At 39.8% G+C, this 27,231-nt stretch overlaps 2 protein-coding genes across 3 annotated transcripts in view; one reads left to right on the top strand and one right to left on the bottom strand.

The window, feature by feature from the left end:
• mrpl11 (mitochondrial ribosomal protein L11) overlaps positions 1 to 27,231 on the top strand; it is a 50,298-nt gene that overhangs the window by 14,294 nt on the left and 8,773 nt on the right. The window contains exon 3 of the mRNA XM_067457703.1: positions 24,318 to 24,413. Coding sequence (XP_067313804.1) covers positions 24,318 to 24,413 — 96 coding nt within the window. The remainder of the gene's footprint in view (positions 1 to 24,317; positions 24,414 to 27,231) is intronic.
• On the bottom strand, positions 4,032 to 11,246 carry tmem265 (transmembrane protein 265). Of its 2 annotated transcripts, none has more exons than XM_067456608.1 (2): positions 10,122 to 11,246; positions 4,032 to 7,174 (listed from the first exon to the last, which is right to left on the bottom strand). In XM_067456608.1, the coding sequence occupies exons 1-2, from the start codon at positions 10,169 to 10,171 to the stop codon at positions 6,127 to 6,129; spliced, it is 1,098 nt and encodes a 365-aa protein (XP_067312709.1). In that variant the 5' UTR covers positions 10,172 to 11,246; the 3' UTR covers positions 4,032 to 6,126. The 2 variants fall into 2 exon arrangements, with proteins under 2 accessions (XP_067312709.1, XP_067312710.1); XM_067456609.1 differs by having other exon boundaries at positions 10,536 to 11,245.

The raw sequence follows: 27,231 nt of genomic DNA, 5'->3' as shown, positions 1-27,231 counted from the left end.
GTAATCAAACAGTTTAACCAGTGATTTCTAGACTGGGTAAACCCAGCCTTATCTGCCGGTGATTTGATTTCGACCGGAAACTCAGTCTGGAAACCCGTACATTCGTTTCTCCTGCTTCTGTTACACTTTTGCGGGAACCAATCACAGACCGGCTTATCCACCTGGAGCGCTATTGGTGGGTTTAACACGATGACAGATAGAGAAGTGATGGGTCGTTGCCCGTTGATCACGCCTCTTGTGGTCTGATTGGTTGAAGGACTATCCAATTGGCATACAGAGTCATTCAAACAATGCCAATTGAAAATAGAGAGCAGACTTACAAACATTAGCACATTGCCCATCCACTTATTGGCATAAAATCAAACGATACGGTTCTCCACCCTTGGTTCGGCATGCACTTGCACTGTGGTTCATCATAAATCTGTTTGTTGAAAATAACAATGTGTAAAACAGACAGACAGTGTTGGCCTCTGTCTGTCTGGCCCCCACACTCATCCTGGCCTCCCAATACATTACAACAACAGCAATGATCAAAAAGCGTGGACAAAACAGTCACTCTTGTATGCAAGTGCGTCTGCTCGAATGTGAATGCTCAGTCATAAACGCCGTCATCACTAGGCATCTCTAGGTGAGACCTGAACACCACGCGGTGTGTTTAAACTAAACTCATTTAAGCCCTGCCAATTTAAACATTCAAAAGCAAGACGCGAAAGAGAACTTTGTACGCTGAGAGAAGAGCTCATCTGAAGCCGCACACAAAGCGGACAACAAATGTATTCTATGCTCTATTGTATGTATTTGTGCTGTTGCTTTTATGTGGATTATTTGTTCTTATTTAGTTCATTTTTACTTAACAAATGTCCCAATTACCCAGAACATAGCAAATATCAAAACCGTGACCCTAAAACGGTGATACAAACTGAACCGTGAGTAATTTGAACCATTGTACCCCTACTGGATATCATCATGTTGAGAAGACAATGTGCTCTACAATGTGTTTATTGTGTATGTTTCTGGCGAATCTACTGCTGTAAATCAGCTGTGGGCTGCAGTATTACCTAAAACTGGTTCTGTTAATGCAGATTGTCTGTGATTCTTACTACTTTGAGTAAAGATAAAGGATGGAGCAAGTTACATCAGTCATTCACGTCAGTTCTTTGGCTAACACATGATCTGTTATTGATACAGTTCCCACATGTGCACCGCAATAAATTAGACACGCACATGCACAGAGGTTTGTTGATGGACACTCGTTTGTTAATGCTGATGGTGAGGAATTACAGTTGAAACATCTCATAATGTATCTCAAACTGAGTAAGTTAGCATCACTAAGAAACGGCCTGCTCGAGGTTCGGGTTAAATTACTAGTTCTTCCAATGTTTCATCATCGATTCGCGCTGTGTAAAATCACCGTCATCATTACTGTCTTTACAGTGTGTACAGTCCCTGAGCTTTAGCTCACGGATGGAGCACTGTACACGGTAGACCAATCACAACAGACTGGCCAATCAGAGCAGAGTAGGCCCACAGAAAGAGGGCTTTAGAGAGACTGATTCATCCATCGAGTCGTTTGAGAATCATTGAACATTGTGGTGATGTGCATTGTATATTGTGTATGCACCTTTGACTTCAGACCTCCAAAACTAAATTAGGACATATGTATTAGGACAAATAAGGTATGTAGTTAACACAAGCTCAAAATAGTTTCATTCACATGTTGTTTTACGACATAAAATACACCAGAAATACCCTTGTGGGGGAGTTTTTTATTATTATTTTCTCAAAAAGGCGTTTACTGAAAAAATTGTGAAAAGCTTAATGGTAGTGATGTTGAAGTCATGTGACCATGGTATAGTTCATTTATAACCTACATTTAGCTTTTTACTTCTGGCAAATGTATTTAAACTTAACAATTCAAAAGGTACGTTCATTTGTAAAGATAATCATGTAAGAATCATAAACTGTTGCTGGTCACAGAGCTTATTTCCTGCAATAATCCAAAATTCCATTAATCCAATGAAAAAATATTATTGTGTTTTTATTGAGGGAACAAGGGTGACGCTAACTTCCGGGTTGGCCTACAAAAATACATCATCACTGCAGCGCTGCATTCTGCTCCATAGCTTTGACCATTTCAAGTTCTGTCGTCTTCTGCAGGAGTGGAATGTTCAGAACGAAAATCTGACACTACATCACTAGATCTTTTTTACCGCTTGATCACAGAGATCTGATGTTTCTCTAAAGGTTATGTATTTTTCTCCACCAGTGACTGCCACAGGAAACTGTTTAGCCAAAAGTTCACACAGGCTTAACTCTACTCTCATATGTAACTACACATTACAACTAACAAGCTAATTACATCTGTAACGATGTCATTACAGTCCCTTGCCAATCATGATGATAATAAATGAGACACATTTTCTTTTGCCAGCGCAAGTCAACCTGGCCTCCAGAGTGAGCTTACTTGCTGTAGAGAGCTGTTGTGAACTAAATATGAGGTGTAATGAGCGTCAGTCAGGCGAGGCAGCACCATATGTCCGTGAAACACGCGCAGTCGTGTGTTTGTGCATGCGTCTAGCCGGCCATGCTCTTCTGCCATCTTTGGCTCAACTTTTATGTGTGTTAAACTGTAAATAAATTGCAGCCAGCAGGCCTTCAGCTCACAGCTCTGGCCCTTTAATCTTCCCGCTTTCTCCCTTCTTCGTTTTTTCTCTCGTCTGCCTAACCATCCCTGACAGGGTAAGCGCATAGAGGTAGGCTGCCTGTCGGCCGGGGGGCAAATTTAAACAAACGAGAGAAATAAAAGAGGGAGCTGTGGAGGAGAGGGGGGAAACTGACAGCTTCTGTGGAGGAGAGTAATTACAGTCCAGAGAGAAATTAACTCAGCCGGATGGAGGAGAGAAACGGAGGACAGAATAAAAGAGGGGCGTACAGGAAAATAGTTCAAGTGTTTACTTCAAGACCAAACCAATACTGAGGGAAATGGGTGAAGCACGTCCAGACCTTATTTCACCCCCAAATCAAAAGGAAATCTTTATATTTATGCACCATGCAATATTTTGTGTTGAGACTTTTTTTTCCATGACAATTAGAGGAATAGTTCACCTGAAAATGATTTATTCTCATTACTACACACACGCTTATTTATTACTTAATACCTTTATCGCACACATGCGGACACACACACACACACACATACACATACACATATACATTTACATACATGCATGCCTTCATACATACATAGAAATTAATTAATCAGTCTCCAGATATTATTATTTTTTTTACTACTGGGTGCAGGACACTATAGTTAATTTATGTAGTTAGGATAGCAAAATAAAGTAAATTGTGACATATTATACCCCAAAATTATTCAGACAATGGATTACCAATTATATCGATAAACATTTGGGACCAAAATTATTCAGACACCATGTTTTGCTTAAGTATTTTTTTCTGTCACGTGACCTTTTACACCACAGACAATTTCTGCATATCTTGGTAATTGGTTGACCTAAATTGTGTATCTAATTATGTAGTTAAATTTAACAGCTGACAGCTGATTGGTTGATTGAAATCAATTGCTTTTTATCAAAGTTATCTGACATTATTAAGATGAATTTGTCATTTATTGTCATATTTTATTGCCATTTCTAAACTTTAGCAAATAAACTGTGATAATGTGAGGAAATCTTAAAGTGTCTGAATACATTTTGGTTTGACTATATATATTTTCAAAATGAACAAAACAGTAAAGATATTTGAAAAGTTATAAAAGAAATTTAAAATAAATTCTGTTCTTTTGAACTTCTCTATTTATTAAAGTTTATATTTATATATTTAGCAGTGCAACTATTTTCTGTGCTAATAAAACACCAAATCAGCATATTAACAGATCACATGACACGTAAAAAAAAGATTTTGAATTGCAATATTTCATAATTGTATATCGCAATTTTTGTATTGCTTTTAGCTTTAGAATATTTTATTGCTGTACAGATTTTAGAGAGTTGTAATGTGCTTAATTGTCCAAAAAATAATGTCACAATTCAAAATGACGGAAAAAGCTAACTACTTATTTGTTTCTTTTGATTTTGGGGTGAAACATGACTCCATTCTAGTCGAATAATGAACATTGTGCATGTGTCTGACCTGCTAGTTCTGTTCTTTTCACTGATTTTTCTTCATTACTGGCTAGCTGAACAGTTACAGTGAACATAGCATAGAGGGTGTGCATTTAAAATGAAGAGAGGGAGAGATGAAAGGCTGAGAAATGGCATTCTGGTCTGGTTCATATGTCTGATATACCTCTGAAGCTAAATCAGCTTCAAGTGGAGCTGCTCTCAGTAATTCAATTAATTTATAGCTAGGCTTATTTTAGCATTTGTCATGCAAGTTTGTCCTCTTTTACGTTTTGGTAAATATTCCATGTAAATCATGAATGAAGTGCGGTATAAGCTCTTAGCTCTTTGAAAAATGAGTCCCATTTCAATTAATATGAGTAATAATGGTTTATCAGAGAAAGGGTGGGGGGGTAGAGGCCGCTGATGGAGAGGGAATAATTCCCAAACCCCCACCCCCATTTATAATCTGCACCGGAATTCATTTTCTATTACCACGCCAGAAAGTCTTTCCCCGACATCATACTCTGATGTGTACAGATCTGTCATTGGTAACCACAATGGGAAAGACACTTCAGTACATGTTGTGGTAACTATGACACATTTAAAGGTGAAGATTTGTGAGCTCTCACTGTGCAGTGTACAAATGTCTGGCGCTGCCCACAGAAGGGTCTAGAAGTCTGATTCACAAGGCTTTGGGCAAGGTCAAGGTGAATGAAGCCATGAGAATCCCACCTGAGTTGTCAAAAAAAAAAACCTTTCTGGCTTACTTTAACACAACTGTCACTAAGCAACAAATAAATGTGCGCTGGTTTGTTTGCTTTGAAAGGGATGGCGCAGACCCATTAAACATAATAATGTGGTGTAGCTAACCCCTAAGCACATCTGACAATTTTTAGCAGATCTTGGCCAGATATAAACACTGTTGCGATGGCGATTAAAAATTGCCTTTTGAAACTAGTAATATGCTTCAAATAAGGTGGCGACCAATGACGAATGGTTCTATGAATAATGTAAACACGCCACCATAGGATGAAGTCTTCATGTACATTATCAAGGCTTTAGGACAATTATAATGCAGAATTCTGAAATGTTTTCTTATTTAAAAAATGTATCGTTTCTCATCCAATTTGCAAAGTTCTGCAACCCACTTTAGTTATGCCCCTCTAGAGTCCCCTCTTTTGGAACGTTCCGTAGTTTGGGGTGGTGGGGGGGGGGGGGCATCTTTTTCCCCTTTTTCACCCCTGATGCGTTTGCATCCCTATAATATAATATGTAAAGAAATAAATTGTAGAAGATGCTAAATAAAGCATTTTTCACTAGTAGTCTCAGACATTTGGACTCCACTGCATGTAATTATAGGGAAAGTTTTACTGTTGAAAGTAATCTACAGATACTTTTGTTATTGCGTTTGCTCAACCATGAAATGTCCATTTAGTTGATGGAGGAATGGATTAATTTGTTTGTGAAGACCAATCATAAAAAATGTGATTTAAATCAAGTTCTGTCCCATATATTTTTTTAATGTTGTCATTATTTTTGACAGGTCTCCACAAATTTACTGTGGAGCTGCTTCTGTCTCGCATTTCAGACCAGCAGATTATGGGTCTGGCTGCGTCTGGGTAACGGCATGGTAGAGGCAGGTGTCTATTAAACATTTTTATTACCGAGTGGAATATTAACAGTGGTCATGCTTCATAGTACACAGTTTAATTCAAGTCCTTGATGAACACCAAAATGAACAAGAGTAACAATATTAATTGTTGCTCTTTAAAGAAGGCACTTAATTAAAACCGCTCCAGCCTCATTATCATTTTGTCTGGGAGCTTCACACCACAGTTGGCTGCTCGTGTTTGGCTTTACAAATCATCAGTTGTTCAAACTACAAAGTGTGCTAATACGATAAGTTATCTCTGCTAATCTTGTGAAAAGCACAGAGACTCCAGGGATGGTTGTGTGCCCATAAATTCCAGATGCTGGCAGTTTCAGGGCTTATCCGTGACCTCTAGAGCTCGTGGGAAATGTAAGCCGGTCCCAGAGAGGTCTCAGTGGGGTCCAGGCTGACGTGAGAGAGCGAATGGCTGTGCCCGTGGGTGCGTGAAAGTGTGTGGTAGCGCGTGGAGGATGGCACTGGAGATGTGTGCTCTTGCTCCTGTGCCGTGGCTTGTTCCAAGGCCCCTTCTCGAGTCTGGGTTCCAGTTCCTGCGCCGGCTCCTGCTCCCTGCGTCCCTCTGCTGCCCTTTCTGTGCCTCTCCCAGGCGGAGCTCAGCTTTACTGCAAGAGCCAGCAGGTTTTTCCCCAGGAACACCGTTGACACCCGTGGGTCCCTGTACCACAGCATCCCGACCCCTCTGGGCACGAGCGTGAACACGTTAATGGTCACCAGGCTGAGCCACGGATAGATGGCCTCCTTCCGTGCCGCCTGCAGCCCAGGCAGTGCAGTGGCACCCAGCTCTGTGAGTGACACGCATGGCAGCAACAGCAACAGCACGTAACAGTAAAAGAACACTATACCCTCAACCCAAAGAGGAACCCCTACGTTGCCCTGCACCTCCCACAGCCCGGCTTGCAGATCCAACACATCAAGCAGGTCGACCACCACCCACAGAAGTCGGCTACGGACCTCTTGCTTCCTACGGAGGGGAGTCATGTAATCGGCTCCTGTCAGGATGAGGAACAGCGAGGGCAGGCACACCGAAAGCAAAAGAGTCAGAGTCTTTCGGGCGAGGGGATCCGGGGGTCGTCTCTCTTGTCTGTAGTTCTGACACACAAAGAAAAGCTTCAGCTGCAGCAGCGAGAGGAAAAGGAACCAGAGAGCATTGGCGAAGCCCCGACGAGGAGAGCGAGCCTCCGAAACCACCCCGGCTGAAACAAAGCGCAGCGCCAGCAGGAAACACAGGTCACCGAGCGCAACGGCAACACACGGCCATACCGCAGGACGGGCTCCGCTTCGGGGTCCCAGCATGCTCTGCTCCAGCAGGTAGAGGTCGACCACAGCCATCGTGCTCACTGTCACCAGAGTAGACACGCACACCTGGGGCGAAGGCAACATGCTTGAAGTAGAAGGAGAAACAAGGACATAGTCAGACTCTGATGGCTCATTAAGGAAAGAGATGAGGATGGTTTTAGAGGTTATATCCTGATAAGGACATGACCTGCATGATTATGTTCTATTACAAGGCCTGGAATATACAGAGGAATGTGCAATTTCAGAGTGAATTAGCCATCAGTCTTCAAAGCCTTTGATGTACATGTTCGTAATACTATTTAAGGCAATAACAGTACATTTCCCGACTGAGCAAATTGCATGATTTTTTACAATGTGCAGGTCAAAAATAGACTATTCATACTCTCCCTTGATACATCATTGTTTGGCAACGTTTATATGAGAGAGTTTTTCCTTTTCAACCTTAATATCAAAGTTTAGTTGTTGAATGTCTGTACCGAAGGTCTTTCCTGACAAATGTAGTTTGCAATTTTTTACGATTCATGGCATTTCAAAGGCTTGTTTAGTTTACAAAGCTGCCGACATTGACAGGATTGATGGGTTCGTGGCAGTGCTGAGTATAAGCATTTTCTTGTTTTAGACGGGGATTTAGGGTGGTAAGGGTCATTTTTCATTACTTCCATAACAAGCATATCTTTCTGTTTTTCCCAATTGATGCCTCGAATATATAATAGAATATTCAAGAATATCTCTCTCTCTCTCTCTCTCTCTCTCTCTCTCTCTCTCTCTCTCTCTCTCTCTCTCTCTCTCTCTCTCTCTCTCTCTCTCTCTCTCCCTTTGTATCTTTCTAAATATGATTTCTTAACTCATGAAACTTTTAAGTCCTTTCATCTTTGGAAGTGTCCCAGGTATTCTGCATAGTATATAGCATTCATGTCAACTCTTGTTCCCTCATTAATTAATTATATCGAAGGGGACCAAGGCACGCTTTCTAAGCCTCTTTTCCTTGTGGCTTGCCTTCCATGCTTGTTTTCTGTCACATTGTGGTATTTAATTGCTTTGGTTTCAGTATGAAGCATGACATGATCAAATCAGAGTCTCTGGCTCATTTTCTCTTGCCTTTTCAAGTGCATTGGACCACCTGCAAAATGGCGACACTCAATCTTAATACTGTCCGAGAGGTGTTGTCATAACACTGCATACTGATGTTGATTTTATTCATGTTTCCTCAAGCCATATTTCAGCAACAGACAGTGTAAAACTGTGGTATTGATTTAATGTAGAGAAATGATTGTGGGCTTTATGGTGAAATCGAATGCAGGCCTTCTCAGCCGGATGAACTCAATGTCCGGTGCACTGTAGCCATCTACTGACCATTTGTGTCTGATGTGAATGTTAACACCTCAGAGAGATTACTTTTTTTAATATTAAAGTCATTACTGTCGAGGACATACAGGGTGTCAACCGGGCTTTGGAAATAGAGGGTTTCAACATTTTGTTTTATTATTCGATCTTGAATTTTAAAAAATTGTTTACACAAACATGGTTTGGAATGGCAAGAGGCAGAGTAAATAATGACATAATTATTTTGGGTGATCTATCCCATCTCAACTTTTAAAGACTCATTCATTAGGTATATGTGTGGTTACATGGGGGGAAGGTGTTCAATCGTGAGGCGAAATGGAAATTGAATGGGGTGAGAGAGGGATGAAGAGAGTAAGATGGTGATTCATTCCCTTGGCTTTTTACAGACCTAATAAAGTGTTACAGCATGATGGTAATAGTTCATAAATAAGCTGAGGGAAATGAAGAAGGAAAGAGTGATGAGTATAACACAAAAAGCAAAGGCGACCTGCTCTGGTAAAAAGGAGATGTTGCGTCGGAGAACTGTTGATGAGAATGGGAATGGAAATATATTCATAACGTGGGAATTGTAGAAATTATACGCATTAAGACGAAGTGTGCAGGAAATGAAGGGAGTATGTTGGTAAATGACCTAGAATGATTAATCTTCTGTGAGCTCTGTGGAATGAAAAGGGAGTGTGCGTCACTAATATCTGGTTTTAGACTTTATTTTTGTCTCTGTTACTGATTTTCTGCTTTGGAATTCAATTGAATCCAATAATCTCAGTCTGTGTTGAACTTAGGAGCCACATGCTCCTGGAGAAAAAAATGCTTGAGCACAGGACACATCTTTCCTTTTCAATCAGAAGAAAAATGATAGAAGATAGTTATTTTAGGACAAAAAAGAATTGAAACCCAGAAGGCTTGCCTGCAGGTGCAGAGCTAATCTTTTGACTTCACTGTCAGCACATAATTCATCGGGTTATCAAGTCACTTGGGTGATACTGTGTTGTTTTCTTCAAGCACATCAATAATGAGAAGACTGAGTACTGACAGCCAATGCATCCGTAACTATAAGTGATTGCTAAAGGCCACAGGTTGCAGTGCATAATTTCATGCACTTCTGCTTTGTACACGTGTGCTTTGATCTGGGCTTTTATTTACCAAGTCAGCAAAAGATGTGTGATGCACATGATTGCATTTTATAACAAGAAATAAGCAACTTGACTTTTTTTGTCAAAAAGTATATTGGTGAATTAATAATGTTATGTTATTTTGTCTAAAAGCAGAATTAAAACCATGTTTTCTCCATATTTGTTATCGCGCACTTTAAATTTAAAATAACATATTGATCATTAATATTTGCACGTAAAATAGATAAGTAATTATCTATTATCATTTTTTAATGTTAGTAAGCAAACCGTAAAAAAATACATTTCTCAAAATGTTTTCTTATGTTCCATGTACAAAAAAAAGTCTTACATTTTGACATGAGGGTGAATAAATGATGACAGCATTTTGAACTATGTCTGTAATGTTTTATAGGGGATAAGTAATGCAATAATGCAACGTAATGTACAACAATGTAAAAGCTTCTCATAATTAACACTCTAAAGTGTGGGTCATTATTGCTGGTCTAGGTTAAATATAGTGTGATGAATATTGTAAATGTTTAATTGCTGTGTGCAAGTGCCCATAATCACGTCTACCTCTCATTCTTGGAGATGCTCTCTGCTGGACTCGTGCCACATGCCCTCATTTACGAGGAAAATGTCCGTCGGTAATGTGCCATTGAATCATTCCCACACAGAGAGAAGATCATCACAGTGAGAGTGTTCATCAGTGTTCGAGAATAAATGGCATCATCTGTCTTGATGCTTGTAAGTGTCGTGCTGCTGCTGTTACTGCAGCCACTTCAATAGATCACCATATTGCGACAGGTGTCATTGTATTAGGATACACATCCCAATTGGCAGGTGTCAAGACTTGACTCGTCAGCGGCGAAACGGTCTAAAATATTTGAACTTTTTGGACTTGAAGGCAGCATGAATAATTGAATATCAAGTTGCAAGCCAGCTCAACTTCATGTAAGCAGGAATGGATGAAGTAGAGAGTGTATTTACCCCACAGCATGAAGACTTCACAGAGCAGTCTCAATCTAAAGACCAGCGCAAGCCTGCAGGCATCAAGACGATATTATCTGAGTCCACTGTCCGAAATCACGCCGTTCGTCCAGTAATAACACCGTAGGCTAGCTATTGCTTCTCAACAAAAACTAAACGTGGAAAATAATCCAGAGAAGTCCAGCTCAAAGGCTACATTGTCCATACTATAGACCCTGACGTGTAGTTTATTCGGGCGAAGTGATGAGGAGGCAAGCCTTTTCTGTCTCCAGACTTTCTTTGTCGCAAAACCCTTATATAATCGGTATGGGGTTTATTCCGTTATCTCGACCCGAGCTCGAGCAGGCTCATTCCCGGTCCATCCAGACTCTCAGGCGGCTGTGATGAAGCTCGCGGGCTGAGGAGTAGAAGTCGGACAGAAGTGCTTTATCTGCTGAATCTGTAACGGAAGCCGTTTTTCCCGAAGTACCTCGACGTCTTCTTCATACTTCACTAACGAAAGGGCGCAAAAGAAGCGAGAGAACGCGTCGCGAGACAGTTTATGATTGCAGTGTGTCATTTGTAGGCAGCTTACGTGCACTTGTACCCCTCCCTCCTCTCGCTCTCCAACTCTAACGCTTAGTTGCTTCTCTCTTAAGCCTCTTGGATTTCACTTCAGATAGCAGGCGGGGATATTTGAATGGCCTCGTGCATATTGCGAGTCAACGTACGGATGGGTCCGTGCTGCTAATTACTGCTGCTGGTGCAATCATTGCTATGATAATTACATTGTTTTAGGCTGGAGAAAACAACACCCCCGATGTCCTTGCTTAGGCTGTGACGAATGATTGTGTGGTGAGATGAACTAGAAGGGACTTTCAGATTGGTTATTTGTCATTTAACAAACACCCTTTTTTAGTCACCAAACAACTATGGCAAAGACAGTCCCCTGGTTAAATGTGGGTGACTATGTTCATGCATTGCATAGATTACAAATTATTTTAAAGGTGCACTCAGTATTTTTTTGAATCTGATGTATAAATCATGCATACAAAAAAGGTAAAATAAAATTAGGTGAGATGAGGCAAAGTCCAGGCATTTTAATGCAAAAGCTGATTTAGGCCAATAAATTAATAAAAAGCTTTTTTTTTTTTTTTTTTTTTTTTAAACAGGTCACATAAAGACCTAATTTCATGCCAGATATTGTCACTTTAGTCCCTTTACTGTTTGCAAAATTACTTTTAAAGGGATAGTTCACCCAAAAATGAAAATTCTGCCATTAATTACCCACCCTCATGTCATTCCAAACCCGTAAGACCTTCATTCAGCTTAAGAACACAAATTAGTATAATAAGACCAGAGAGGTATAAAGGCATCGATAAAATAGTCTACGTGACTTCAATAGTTCATCCTTAATTTTATGAAATGACGAATACCTTTTGTGTGCAAAAAACAAACAAAAATGACGACTTTATTCAACAATTTCATTCTAGTCTGTGTCAGTCTATACAGTTTACGCAACAGTGTAACAGTTTCGAGTTCTTCTGCATTTTATTATAACATAAACTGCGTAAATAAGACATAAGATATTTACAATAAGACAATAAGATATTTGTTGAAATAATGTCTTAATGGGGTCTGAAAAAAAATGCAACGCTTAACTTAAGCAAGCATGTGAACATAATTTTTGCTATAAAAACAGCCATCTGATTTGACATGCACTGACTCCACTGGAAAAAATACACGCATCAGTCTATTTAAATTATGTATGATGAGGAAAATTTGATGAGGAAACTTATTAATAAGTTTGAGGTAGGAACTGCTCTTGCATGATCAGAGCACCATGACAGGAGATTGAGCTGAATCTCATTATCTGTGCAATTTTTTTCCCCACAACTGTTTCCATTCTCTTTATTGAAATCAAAGGTTGTATCTTTTCTCTACAACGTTCACCTCATCTATTCATGGTGAGGGGTCATCTTGGAGTTTTAATCAGCCATATGGAAAAGAAAGGCATAGAAGGCAAAGTCATCTTTCTTGTCATAGTCTGCTATGCGCACCACTGGTTTCTAGACATTTTTTCATTCCTTGTCTTCAATATTTTTTTTGCCTTTGTTAGCTCCACCCACTACTCCACTCTATCTCTCCATCTCTATCACCTCCTCTCTCACTCGCTCTTTCCCTTTCAGTCCCCGTGGGGATGAAGTGGTTGAAGGTCACTCTGATCTGGCTAGATTTCAGAACGGTGGGAGGGAGAAAGGCGGAGAAAACGAAACAACTAAAGTCCAGCAGTGCACAGTCAACACTTTTACCCCCATAAAGTTGGTAAAGACTTTAACAACAATGCCTTTTGGAAATGTTGCGGCCCTGATTGGTGCCCCAGGTGTGCACTAGAAGAAGCTTGTCCCAAGACATTCCTCACTGCACCCATCTGCTACGCATTAGAGCACTTAGCTGACACTACACATGCTCCAGCCACAGCAAAACCATCTGTCTTACTGACTGGAAGGTCCTCGCAATGAGCGCACAGCTCGATGTACTGTTTTTGATCATAAATCCACACCTTAACTTCCTGCCTTTATGTCTGGAGCTTAAAATATCTATAAATCTTACTATTAAAACAAACCCTGGCGAACTGATAATGATACTCGCTTAATTATCAGTCTTCCTGATTAACCGACTGGGATGTTGCAGAGCTCTGATAAGATAAGAAATCCTCTGCTGCAATGTAATTCTCCGAAGAGTGGGTCTGAGGAATTGGGCTCTTTTAATGAAATACGTTTAATGAAATCTTTTAACACTCGCTGATTTCTTTCAGACGTTATTGGCACGTATATGGCTCCCTCGTAGCATTTATTGTCCTCTTAAACTCTCTCTATGCTGCAGAGCCTCACGCTGTCTCAGACCTTCACCCTGCATTTTATCATCTGTAAATAAATCTGTTTGTTCTGCTTTAATGAACGGATTTCAAGGCAAAATGCTGTCATATTCAAGGGCGGAGTGGTTCACCAGTGAGGCTGCACACTCATTTTAGAGATGCAACATGTTATTTTTGCTTCCAACTGAAGTAGGTATAGCTATCAATATTAGCTGTAAAAATACACCGTAAAATTGACCCGAAAATAATGTGTCCCCAGTAGCACGTCTCTCCCTGTAGCGTTCACTTTGAACGCATTAATCATCACTGCATATACTTTTTTTTAATGGAAGAGAGAGAGCGAGATGTGTTTTTAAATGTGAGTGAAGTTACAGGGGAATTTGGGATGATCAAAGATAAAGCCATTAGCCATTCTGACAAACTTTTATGCTAGCGTTCCACAATGTCTGATGCAAGCATTCTGCGATCTCTCGTGGCTAAAGCAAATGCTATTAATTGTCGGTGCAACCACAAATAGGACCATTCCCTGTACTAGGCCTTGTCCATTTCTCTCCTGAGGTCTCCAACTACCTGACGGGCCTGAGCAGTTGGAGGGTATGAGGCTAATCAGCTGTATGACGCCCTTATGGGGAAGAATGTAATAAAATGGGAAGAGTTCAGCACATTAAATTAGGGAATGGGAACCGGAGTAATTAATTAGAGTGTCTCACACTGCAGAGTTTAATTAACCCCTCGTCTACACCTCCCACCTCACCCCCATCTTTCAGGACGCTGGTGTGGGCAATGAATTGCCCGTCCTTGGGTGCCAGGGGCAATTAATCCTGCCTGCTGCCCCGAGGCCACGTCCCCTGTCATGCTTGTGTACACACGGCCTTTTTTGCACTTCTGCTTCCCTCACCGTTACATATCAGTTCACACAACGAAGGAACGTGCAGTGCCATGTCCTCTAAATCTTACACTGAGAGAGCCCTCTGAAAGAAACTGTTGTTACGCCTGCTCTCACTTTCTTTAATTCTTCATCTCGCTCTTTCTCCATGTTATTCTTTATATGCTTTTTCTTTTGTATTGTCTGTAATGTAAAAGGACAGTCCATCCTACAATAATAATTCATTTATCATTCTGTCATCATCTGCACACCATGATGTTGTTCTGAACCTGTATGACTTTTTTTCTTCGAACACAAAAGGAGAAATGAGTTACATTTTGTTCCAGTCACACAAAGTTATTAGAAGACTATACAAGATTTAGAATATAATGCTCAAGTCATACGGACCGTCTAATAATGCAGTGCTGTTATTATTAGCTAAAAATAAACTAGAAATGTTATCATCATTTTAAAAGCTAAATTAAATATGGCCTGGTTTCACAGACTGGGCTTAGATTAAACCAGGATTTGGTCTTATAGTTCAATTAGGACATTTAAGTAGATTTTTATAAATGTGCCTTAGAAGAAAACATTACTAGTGTGCATCTTGAGATAATACTTTAAAATTAAATTAAAAATAGACCTGTTTCTTTGGGAATTAAATTTAAAAAGTACTACATTTAGTAAAACTAAAATTAAAATAATTGAAGGTGCACTACCTTGTAACTTGTAGTGCAACTTGTAAGGTGTAACTTTTCCATCTGCTAGATTACGCCTATTCAAAACGAAGGCATAGTTTGACGCCAAGTTTGAGCACAGTATCTTGGGACATGTGGTCTTCACCTGGAAAAGAATCGGATTGTGGACTCGGGCAGAAATCAATTTCATGGATGCGATTATTAACGTTATTGTATTGTGAAGCAGAGCAGGACCAAGTGTTGAGGGAACTAAGCAAGGTCGATGGAGTGATTGTTAATAAGATGAACCCAACACACACCTCGGGAGCAGCGGGACTTTAATTATACCACAGTCACAGGGCAATTTCTGCTTTTCCAGTCTTGAGTATGAAGTAACGCAGCTCTGTTTATTATAGATACATTTGAATGTGTTGAAAGTTATGACGTTACTCTGTGCGTTTGCTCGGTGGCTGCTGTGACACTTGTTGCACATTGCAGTAAGGGTGAAGTGTTTCTGCTCAAATAAAACCCGAGGGTAACGCAGATATGACGCAATTGACGGGTGACTCCCGCACATGTCCTGGCTCCTTGGTTTAAATAGCAATTTTCTTACGATTTACAAATAGTTGGAAACATTTGGGATATTGTAAGAACTCAACTCAACAAAATATAGAACACTGGCCTAGTGGTTTTGGGATATTTTACTTTAAAAATGTTACATAGTGCACCTTTAAGCCTAACGAAAAAACAACGCCTAATGAAGGGAAAATAAATAAATAAATGCTAATTCAAAATATGAATAAATACTATAGTAGCTGGTATAAATAATGCTAAAAAAAATGAAAATTCTCTCACCCTAAAAAATTAATCACTCACCCTCATGACCTTAAGACGGAACATGCATGACGATATTTTTGTTGAAATCCGATGGCTCAGACAGGCTTTCATTGACACCAATGTCATTTCCTCTCTCAAGACCCATAAAGCCACTTAAGACGTCGTTACAAAGCCCATCTCACTACAGTGATTCTACAATCATTTTATGAAGCGACGAGAATAGTTTTTGTGCGCAAAAAAACTAAACAAAGACTTATATAGTGATGGGCCGATTTTTAAAACAAAAAGTTTCAAACAGTTATGAATCAGTGTATCGATTTCTTATTCGGATCGCGTGTTAAACTGCCAAACTGCTGAAATCACTTGACATTGGCGATCCGAATCATAAATCAATAGGCTGATTGATAACTGTTAGAAACATTTTTTTTAATTCAGCACATCACCATATAAGCCGTTATTTAGTTTTTTTTTTTTTTTGTCGTTTTATACAATTATTGTAGAACCACTGTAGTGAGATGGGCTTTGTAACGACGTCTTTAGTGCCTTTTATGGGTCTTAAAAGAGGAACATTGACATTGGTGTCAATGAAAGCCTGTCTGAGCCATCGGATTTCAACAAAAACATCTTCATTTATGTTCGGAAGATGAACGGGTGTCTTACAGGTGTCGAACGACATTAAGGTAAGTAAATAATGAGAGAATTTAAATTTTGGGGTGAATAAACCCTTTAAGGATTTGTATGGTGCTTTTTTGTTTCTGTTTGTTTTTTTAAGCTTAAAAACTTTAGCTCATTTTAATATGGATAGGAAAATGGAAAATATATTTGGTGTTTTGCACATTTCACTAGACTGGGTAAACCTAGACTGATCTGCCGGTGATTTAGATTTTGCCCTGCAGCTAAGTCATTAATTTCTCCTGCTTCTGTTACACATTTGCGGGAACCAATCACAGACTGGCTTATCCACCTGGAGCGCTATTGTCGCCGCGGGTTTAACACAATGACAGATCGATGCTTGATCATGCCTCTTGTGGTCTGTTTGGTTGAAGGACTATCCAATTGCATACATTGAGATTGCATTGAGTCATTTGAATAATGCTGTTTTATCACGCCTCTTGTGCAGTAGAAAATCCAGAGCAGACTCCCCAGATCAATGTTTAATTTATTTAAAATGAGCTTTGTCTGGTTATAGTCAGACAAACATTTCACCAAAGTTTCAAAAGTTTAGAATGACAAATGGGTGAATAAGGAATACATTATGAGACAATTAAAGATTGGTGCTCTTTTAGCGTCTCGTTTTTTATATATATCAGTCCCCATCACTAATTAAGTATTTTATCCAACAGCTTCTATCCTCTTAACTGACCCAGATAATGTTGTGTCTCTTATATGAACTGTTAATTATTTTAATTTGCCTAATTTCTTATTCATGCATTTAATTACACAGGTTTTCACTTAGTTGGAAGTCACACTGTCCTCTAATGCCTTCTCCTCGGAGGCTTTGCTGTAAAGTGATTGAACCACTTGAACCCACCACTGTGCTTCTTTTCCTTTTGCTTCTCTTTAATGGAATGAGCTCACAGCCCTCACACATACATTCTTTATTCATGTGGGTCCCCTATGGCTTCTCCATACATCAGCCCTCTGAAACCTTTCACCCGCTTTTGTCAAATGGACCTCCTGAATGTTCGTATTGATCTTCATTATTGTTCTCATAGGGGACATGACTTGAACGTAACACTGTTCTTCTCTGTCCTGCACTGGAAGTGTACACACACGTGTGCTGTATTATTAGACATACTTGCATGTGTCGACCTTCAATCTGTTACTTTAGTTATCTGAAACGGCTGTTACTTTGCTGGTCTGTTCTCACTCTTTTTGTCATTCATCCATGTCAGCGGCCATCTCGTTAAAAAGAATTGCTGAAGCTGAAAGCTTGCTTTATAATAATGAAACCAATGCAAAGTGGGATAACTGATGAAAAGAATGAAGAAAGGAGGAGATGTTTCGTGAATAACAAATACAGTCTGGGTGTTATTCAGTCTTTTAGAGGGTTTTTTTTTTTTTTTCAACATATTTCATAACGATTTTATCTGTGAGCATGATTGTTTAGAAAGCATTCGGTGTCTGGAAATATCACACAATTCAGGCAGGATGTTTCTTCGTCTGGGACTTCACTGTGAATGGCTGCTTTATCCTAGAGAATATTGATATGATAAACAGTTTTAATATTCATCTGATATAATAAATAACGTGCAGTGTCCAAGGTTGGTAGCACGCCTCCATCAAGGTGATGTACTGCAGCCATTTTGTTCTTTGCAGTCTTGCTTTTATCAGACACTATTGAAGAAAGAGGAGGTTTAATTGGACCGCTTGACTTCTGGATGATTAGATCTTGGGTTTTAGAGAGCTAGACTGGCAATTTGGCCAGCACTTGAAAGTGAATGTATCTGCCATTAAACGCAAAGCGCCTTGGTCATCCGGAGCTTTATTCCGTAAAGATTGCCAGAGCAATCTTCTTCTTCGAGCCTTGTCTTTTCAACCAACAACAGATTCCCATTTTTATAATGGCCTCACTTATGATATTAAAAGCGCAACACAAAACACAATTACTACTGTTTCTTCCATCTTTGTTTGAATGTCTTGTTTGCCTGACGTCAGCACACGGTCTGCAATCCTCTGCATGTCTTTGCTCATTTGAACTCCTTTTCAGAAAACTTTAAAGGGAGATATTAAGCAGCGGGTGGAAAAACCGAAGTGGAAGCGGTTTGGAATCTCACGTTCGCCCAGGGGTTTTTGAGGCTCTCCTAACAACCTCATATTAATCCATATTTAATTAGGAATCACCCACCGCCTTTCTTGTTTACTTAGATCTGTTGTTCTTGCTGAAGTTGGGGGGCTTGGGGAGATGCTAGTGGGGTTGACATGGGATTACTATTAATAAGCAAGTCAGGAGGGAGATAGGCTGTCTGCCATCCAGGGCTTTTATTTTTCATTTCATTAGTGTTGAAATTGAAATTGCTGAACAGTAATACCTCTGGATTTGTGGGGTAATATTTGCCTTTCTCGCATGACAGTGTTTGGTTTTACTAATCTAAAGAGATTGCATCAGTATTTATAAGTTAGGATCAAACATCAATGCCAAGGTAGTTCCTTGCAAATATATTTTATACAAAAAAGTGCTGTTTATCTTGGCCCGTATATCACATATGGGAGTTAACTGTTATATTTTGCAGCTTATTTTAGCCAAGAACCACCTACTTAAAGGAACTGTATGTAAGAAATATATTTCAATTAATCATAAAATGGCCCTGATATGTCACTAGACATTAAGAAATCATACTTATAATCATACTTATAATACTTAGATCACTGACAACAGTAGTCCGGCCAGGATATTGTCATTTAAAAGTTGTTGTTGCAGCCCTCAACTGATGTTGTCATGTTGTGTTTTGGCCTGAAGCTCCGCCCTCCGCCCTCCACCTATCTACCAATCATAAAGTCCGTAGTGTTTCAGCATCCGGGTTGCCAGATCTGCTCTAGTTACCACAGCTGCAGCTACAAACATTCCTGCTGGATCCTGCAGCCTATCTGGCAACCTCGAGTCAGGGGGGAGGGGGGGGAGGGGCAGTACCAGTTTTGGCCACAATCTTACATACACTTTCTTTGAAGAGGAAATGTCTGACTTATTTGAAGTGACCAAACTCAATTCATTTGGTTTTTACAACCCTCTACATTGCAAGTAAATTATCACTCTGGGCAACTAAATAATATTTATCATTAGTATATCTATCATATTATCACTAATAAATTCTTAGATTTTACTTGCCAGTGTGTGTGTTAGAGGCTAAGAATAAGTTTAGCATAGATATATTTTCATTCGCTGACGAACGTACTATAAAGTCTCTAGAGAGAGAGAGAGAGAGAGAGAGAGAGAGTCTTACATACCCTGCAGAATTGACGCGCTACATGTTAACAGTATTCCTTGTGGTTTTTTCCTGTCAAAAATAGCAACGTTCAATCAGAATTATTCAGCTTTTAAGAACAAGCAGAAGATATGCAGGGTTTTTATTCTGGTAGTGGGCGGAACTAATGCGAAAACAGCAATCTCATTAGCTGGCGCTCATCTTGTCCTGTCCCCGTTTTGATTTCAGCAAATCAGTTCGAGCAAATGCTGTCAACGTGATTTAATAGTCATGAACCTAGCAGCTCATCAATCCTTAGTGTGTTGTTATTAGTAGTAGAATTATTATTATTATATTACCATTATCTATTTTTTTCAGAAACACCAACATCTTAAGCACCACCATCAGTCATGCATTCAGTTAAATGACATACATACATTTATACATCAGTTTTAGTTCTAATTACTAAAGTTCTATCATTAAATAGTACTTGATTATCATAACATATTTTAAAGCTTGATTGACTGATGTTAAGAGTGTACATTCAGGTATTTAAAAACTTGTGCCATTTTACAAAGATATTGAGAAGTTTGATGTGTGTATGTGTATATGTATATTATGTATATGTATATGTATGTGTGTGTATATATATATATATATATATATATATATATATATATATATATATATATATATATATATATATATATATATATATATAATAAAATAAAGTATATCAGTCTGGCGACTAAACTAAAAAATGTACTGCCAAGGTGTGCGTAGAGGGTTGTTTTACATGCTGTTTGAGGCAGTTTTATTTATCTGAAATAATTAACATGGTTGTGCAAAATTTATACAGTTCCAATCATGTGAAATTCTTTGAATTTCAATTAATTTATATTCTGAATGCCACACAATCCTGGTTGATAACCCCATCCCCCCACCCCATCTGCCCCCTGGCTGTCTGAAGTTCTCCGTGAACATCGCTCTGGACTCAGGGCGGCAGAGAGGAAATGGCAGAAATCTAAAAACAATACTGACCTTGCCTTTTATCAGTCTCTTCTCTCTTCTTTCTCTACAAATGTCTCCACTGCTAAAACAACATACTACCACAACAAAATCAACAATTGCTCTGACTCTCGCCAACTCTTTAAAACATTCTCCTCTCTCCTTTGTCCTCCCCCTCCTTCATCAACTCTTACAGCTGATGACTTTGCATAATTTTTCACCAACAAAACAGCTCTCATTAGCAAACAGTTCTCCTCATCACTAACTGACACGCACATCTCAACAACTAACACGAACACGCTTCCATCCTTCTCTCCACTCTCTGAGGCAGATATTTCTAAACTCATCCTTTCCAATCACCCTACTACCTGTCCACTTGATCCTATTCCCACTCACCTCTTTCAGGCTATTTCTTCTTCAATCACTCCTGCACTCACTCACATTGTCAACACTTCTCTTCACACGGGCACCTTTCCCACAGCATTTAAGCAGGCTCGGGTAACCCCACTGCTTAAGAAACCCTCTCTGAATCCAGCACTTTTAGAAAACTACCGACCGGTATCCCTTCTGCCTTTCATTGCAAAGACCCTTGAGTGAGTTGTGTTCAATCAACTCTCTATGTTTCTTGAACGGGACAACCTCCTAGACAACAACCAATCCGGCTTCAAAAGCGGCCATTCGACCGAGACTGCCCTTGCTCTCGGTAACTGAGGCACTGAGACTGGCAAAAGCAGCTTCCAAATCCTCAGTGCTAATTCTGCTGGATCTGTCTGCTGCTTTTGACACAGTTAACCACCAGATCCTCCTATCAACACTTAAGACGATGGGGATCTCAGGATCTGCTCTCCAGTGGTTCAGGTCTTACCTCTCTGGTAGGTCCTACAGGGTGTCATGGAGAGGTGTAGTGTCTAAGTCACATCATCTAGCTACTGGGGTTCCCCAGGGCTCAGTCCTTGGACCACTTCTCTTCTCCATCTACATGTCATCATTAGGTTCTGTCATTCAGAAACACGGCTTCTCCTATCACTGCTATGGTGATGACACTCAACTCTACTTCTCATTTCAACCAGATGATCCTACAGTCAGTGTTCGTATCGCTGCCTGTCTGACAGACATTTCTGACTGGATGAAAGAGCATCATCTTAAACTCAATCTTGCAAAGACAGAATTACTTGTTTTCTCAACTAACCCAGCACTTCATCAAAATTTCTCCATTCAGCTTGGTTCATCGACCATAACTCCATCAAGGACAGCAAGAAACCTTGGAGTTGTGATTGATGACCAGTTAAACTTCACTGACCACATTACTGCAACAGCCCGGTCCTGCAGATTTGCTTTATACAACATTAGAAAGATTAGACCCTTCCTATCAGAACAGGCTGCACAACTCCTGGTTCAAGCTCTTGTTCTCTCCAGACTGGATTATTGTAATGCTCTTCTGGCTGGGCTTCCAGCATGCACTATCAAACCCTTGCAGCTGATCCAGAATGCAGCGGCGAGAGTGGTCTTTAATGAGCCGAAGAGAGCGCATGTTACGCCTCTCTTCATCAAACTGCACTGGTTGCCAATGGCTGCTCGCATCAAATTCAAGGCACTAGTTATCGCCTACAAAACAACTACTGGCTCTGCACCAATATACCTAAATTCACTTGTTCAGACTTACACACCCTCCAGAAGCTTGCATTCTGCGAGTGAGCGGCGCCTCGTGGTTCCATCCCAAAGAGGCATGAAATCGCTCTCACGGACATTTTCCTGGACCGTTCCCACCTGGTGGAATGACCTGCCGATCTCAATTCGTGCTGCCGAGTCTGTAGCCATTCTTAAAAAACATCTTAAGACACATCTTTTCCATTTGCACTTGACCAATACACAATAGCACTTACTGATCACCACAGCAACGACCAAAAGCGCACACTCCTGGATCATATCTACGTCTCTCATCCGGATTTGTGCCTTCAGGCGGGTATGTTACATAGTTATCATAACTATCAGAATCCAGTGTTCTGTATATTGCGTACGTGAGTTTTTGTTGTAGATGGCTATTGCTGCGCGTTTAGCTAGAATACAAAACCAACCCATTGGGCCACTGAATCTGCATTAACGACAACAGCTGGGGCAACAGCCTTAGTCCTAATGGGTTGTTATCATAGCTATCAAAATCCAGTGTTCGGCACTTTGCGGACGTGAGTTTTTGTTGTAGATGTCTGTCTTTAAAAAAAAAAAAAAAAAAAAAAATTGTTGTGTATTGTGCTAATTAATTGAGATTTCTTACAGGTTTTTGGCCTTGTCTGTTCCGTTGCTTCTATTACTCTCCCCTTTTTTGTAAGTCGCTTTGGATAAAAGCGTCTGCTAAATGATTAAATGTAAATGTAAATGTAAATGATACCTTAGTAGAAGACACTAAAAATGTTATATACAGAAAAATTTGTGAAATGCAGCACATTTCAATAGTTTGGGGTCAGTATGATTTGTTGTATACCAGACATACATTAAACTGATCAAAAGTGACATTAAAGGCATTTATAAAGTTACAAAAGATTTATATTTAATTTTTATTAAGCAGCACAACTGATTCCAACCATGATAATTAAGAGTTTTGAGCACCAAATCAGCATATTAAAATGATTTCTAAGGAATCATGTGACTCTGAAGACTGGAGTAAGATGCTAAAAAACGTTGCCATCACAATTATTTTAAATTATAATATTTAACAATGTTACTGTTTTTACTATATTTTTGATCAAATAAATTCTGCCATAGTGAGCATAAGAGACATTCAAAAAATCTTAACCACAAACCCTGGAATGGTAGTGTATGCTAAGATGACTTTATGTCCATCCAAAAAATAATAGGTACAGATTGTTTCACAGACATCTGAAACTCGCATCTGATAATACAATTCTGCTCATTAACATGTATTTTTTTACTTGAAAGGCCCTTAACTTACCAGTTTGTGGCATTTTTAGGGCAGTATGCATCAAATGGTCAGTGGTAGAACTAAGGGTGATCCGTGGATTTAGTGTCTAGTTGTAACCAGGCTGATGACGGCAATAGCTGCCCTTTCCTAATCTGACTGTAAAATAAAGCTCTGGGGCATCTACCACAGGATGAAACAAGTGTTACAGTCACTGTGGATCCTTTGGAAAGTTCAAGTGCAAGAAAAACTTTCACAACTGTAATAAGATTACTGATTAGCAGCCGCCTCTGCAGTCAACCCACAGAAAACACTCATGCTCTGGTGAAGCTGCTCAGGAGAAAAAGCAGCCAATGTTGACTTAATGTCAGCTATACATTTAGCTTTCTGTCTGGCAAGGGCCAGGCAAGAGAATCTAATTTATCTGGAGCCTCAGAGGCATGATGACTGCCATACTCTGACATACACACACACACATACTCACACCCTTGGGTAAATAGGCTTCCACCAGCCTCTCTCGTTCGCTTTCTCACTCACTCACGCAGGCATCCAAGCATGCCGAGGCATTCACAGTGCACCAATGAGTTATCGAATGATTGACACCATGCAGCCACTCTAAATGGCTATTGGTATTCATCAAAAGACTGCCAAAATGAATAACAGGCTAAAATGCATGTGGGTCTAAACCTTTCTGAACGCTTTTCCTATGCCTTCTTTTACAGAAAGGGATTCCCATCGGGGCCTTCTGCAAAGACTTCAACGAGAAAACCAAAGACCTCAAAGAAGGCATCCCTCTTCCCATCAAGATCAATGTGAAGGTAATGTAACCACTAATAAGGAGAACCGTTGTCGTTTTCTCAACGTCAACAGCACTTTACCAATCAGTCACAGATGTGACATCTTGGGGGCCTCATAACACACCTTATTGCTTTAGATCAATCTTGCTCTCGTTTGTTTTGCTGCTTGTTTTCTCAGTTTATGAGCCCCCGGGGGTGCTCGTTTACTCTCGCATCCCAGACGCATTAGCAAACAGCGTTAGATGCTTCTCGAATGCCAAAGCGCGGATTAGGCCTTCTCCTGACATTATGATCAAATGAAGGTATTGAGCGAAGTGGATTAAACAGAGCTTTCCCAATCTGAGCGTGACTCGTAAACGAGGAATAGTCACTGATGCGGTGCATGCAATGTTCATCTGGCCTAGGTTTATCTCTCCGCTTACTTTCTCAAGGAGCTTCAGCAAGTTTATCATTACGTTTTGTCAAGGACACACTTTCCATCATAGTCTTTGAAGTCAAAGACCGTGAATGTACTCCAACTCAAAGTTTCTCAAAGTCTGATGGATCCCTCACTTGTGTGCATTAGCAGCTTTTTCCCCGACACCTTTTAGTCTTTGTTTCCCTCGTACAATCGTTCCGTCTCTTCTAATCTGTTCCCTTCCATTTTCACCCACTTTCTGTAACAAAATGAGAGGTCTAGCACTTTCTCCTCATATTCTCAGTCTCTTAAATAAAGATGGATTGATGGCTGTTAGTAATGCTTGCCGAGTCGGCGACAGAGTGCAGGGGCATTTGAGCAAAGGCCCATTATGAAGGTTGCGAGAAATGGCTTTTTATTACAGAGGGGTCATTGATCACACATTTTAAAGTGGCAGGACTGCGTGAAATGAGAGTTCTCATTACAGGTCTCCATCTCTTTTACATTACGTAACTGTTAAAAAAGCTCTTGTGATTTTCAATTGGAAGTCCCAGTTTCGAAAACCCTCTGTGTCTAAGCGAAATGGGCTGATGCTGTGGCAGTCCAGACGGCGGTGCGGACATTGTGAGGAAATGATATGGCCGTATTATGCTCCGGCACTGCCACCCAACCCAGTCTAGGGTGTTTTAATGTCTCTGGCTCATGTCTAATGCTGTCTCAGTCAGATTGCAAACACATAATCTTTTCTTCTGAGCTGCTTTAAGCGAGTGTCTGCTGTTCAGCTTTGCCACAGTTTGAATCTAGAGGCTTCTGTTGCATAAAGTAGAACTAGACATCTTCGGCAACAATGTCACCTTCATCTAGCTCGTCCCTTTGTGTTGTCCTGTCAGTTGTGGTTGCCTGAGGGTGGGAATTGTCAGCCTTTGTAGTTGGCACTCCTCTGCAGGTACATCAAGTCTCGTTCCAGGACCTTTTCAGAGGGAGAGAGAGGAAAATGTGCACCCTAGTGCTGTCGTCATTCATCATTCGTTCTTTGAATACACATGCAACAGCCCGCTGTGATTTTTTTTTTGACTTCTTGACATTAGGGATGCGCCGTTTCGAAACTCAGTATCCTTCCATTATTTGTCAGATCTTGTATCGGTCAGAAAGGCCCAATCCAAATCTGATACTGTGCATATAATATTGTGTTATTTTTAATCCCCACAAAAGGCACAAACACATTATAAAGCATCATCAACACCTTGTGCACTATATTATAAGTGTTCTGAAGCCATTCCATAGTTTAATGGTTCAATTCAAGTTCACGTGAATACATTATAGTTCTTCTTTTTAATCCGCTTAGAAAAGTGCCACATTTTATTTTGTGTCACCATACTTGATCATTCAATTATTTGTGTAATTGTATTTAAATAGGGGAAACGTGAAGGTGCTTGGTCACTTCTAACTTGATCTCTGTTTGGTACCATAGTGAATGACTTAGTGGGCTAAGCTAAATGCTATCAGAATGTCACCGCGTGTCAGAGCGATTAAGTGCACGCACTTAGACGAGAGAGGTTTGTATCAACTCGTCTTAATTAAGGGAATAACAGTTTAATATGAAAAAGCGGTGAAATATCCCTTTAATAGCCTTTCTTGTTCTGCCGTATCTATAATATGTTGCTGGTGCCTTAAAAAGTTGTGCTATTCATTTAAAATAAATGTCTTTTAATTTTTTTAGCATATAGGCTCTATTTCTAGATATTTGCTTGTTTTTCATGAATGTATTTTACAACATGTAACATTTTACCATATTTAGTGTTACACTTATTTGCTTTTATTTGTTCGGCACAAAAATGTTAAACTAAATGTTTAGATTTGAAGTCAAGTCAACTTTATTTATGTAGTTCTTTTACACTGACGATTGTTTCAAAGCAGCTTGACTGTGTTAAACAAGACAATATTGCAACAAAATTTGATTCGGCTGTACAGGCGCTCTGGAGAAAACCGTGATGTTATCAGCTCATATAGCAGTGATATAGTTTATATCGTTAATTTAGTAATTCATTTTATTTGGATATTTAGTTGAAAACTTTAGTATTTAGTTAAAACTTTAGATATTTAGTCCCCGACTCAGCGTCCCTAGCCAAAGACGACAGTGGCAAGGAACCAAAACTCCGTCAGGGCATGATGGAGAAAAATAAACCTTGGGAGAAACCAGACAGTCGGGGTGCCAGTTCTCCTCTGGCCTATTATCAAACAGTGTATGATTATTATTCTGGCAACCTTACAGGTCCGAAATCATATTAGAACGGAATATTCGACAAGGTGTCACGCAAGAGACATATAGAGACAAAAATATGAATATTTCAAGGATTGGAGTCATCACGCGGAGATGAGTTTATTTAGGATGACTTGTCAGTTTAAAAAAAATATGAGTATTTGAATGATTGGAGTCATCAT

The sequence above is a fragment of the Pseudorasbora parva genome, chromosome 11 (assembly GCF_024679245.1).
Source record: "Pseudorasbora parva isolate DD20220531a chromosome 11, ASM2467924v1, whole genome shotgun sequence".
NCBI lineage: Eukaryota > Metazoa > Chordata > Actinopteri > Cypriniformes > Gobionidae > Pseudorasbora > Pseudorasbora parva.
This window is presented reverse-complemented; position numbering and strand designations above follow the sequence as displayed.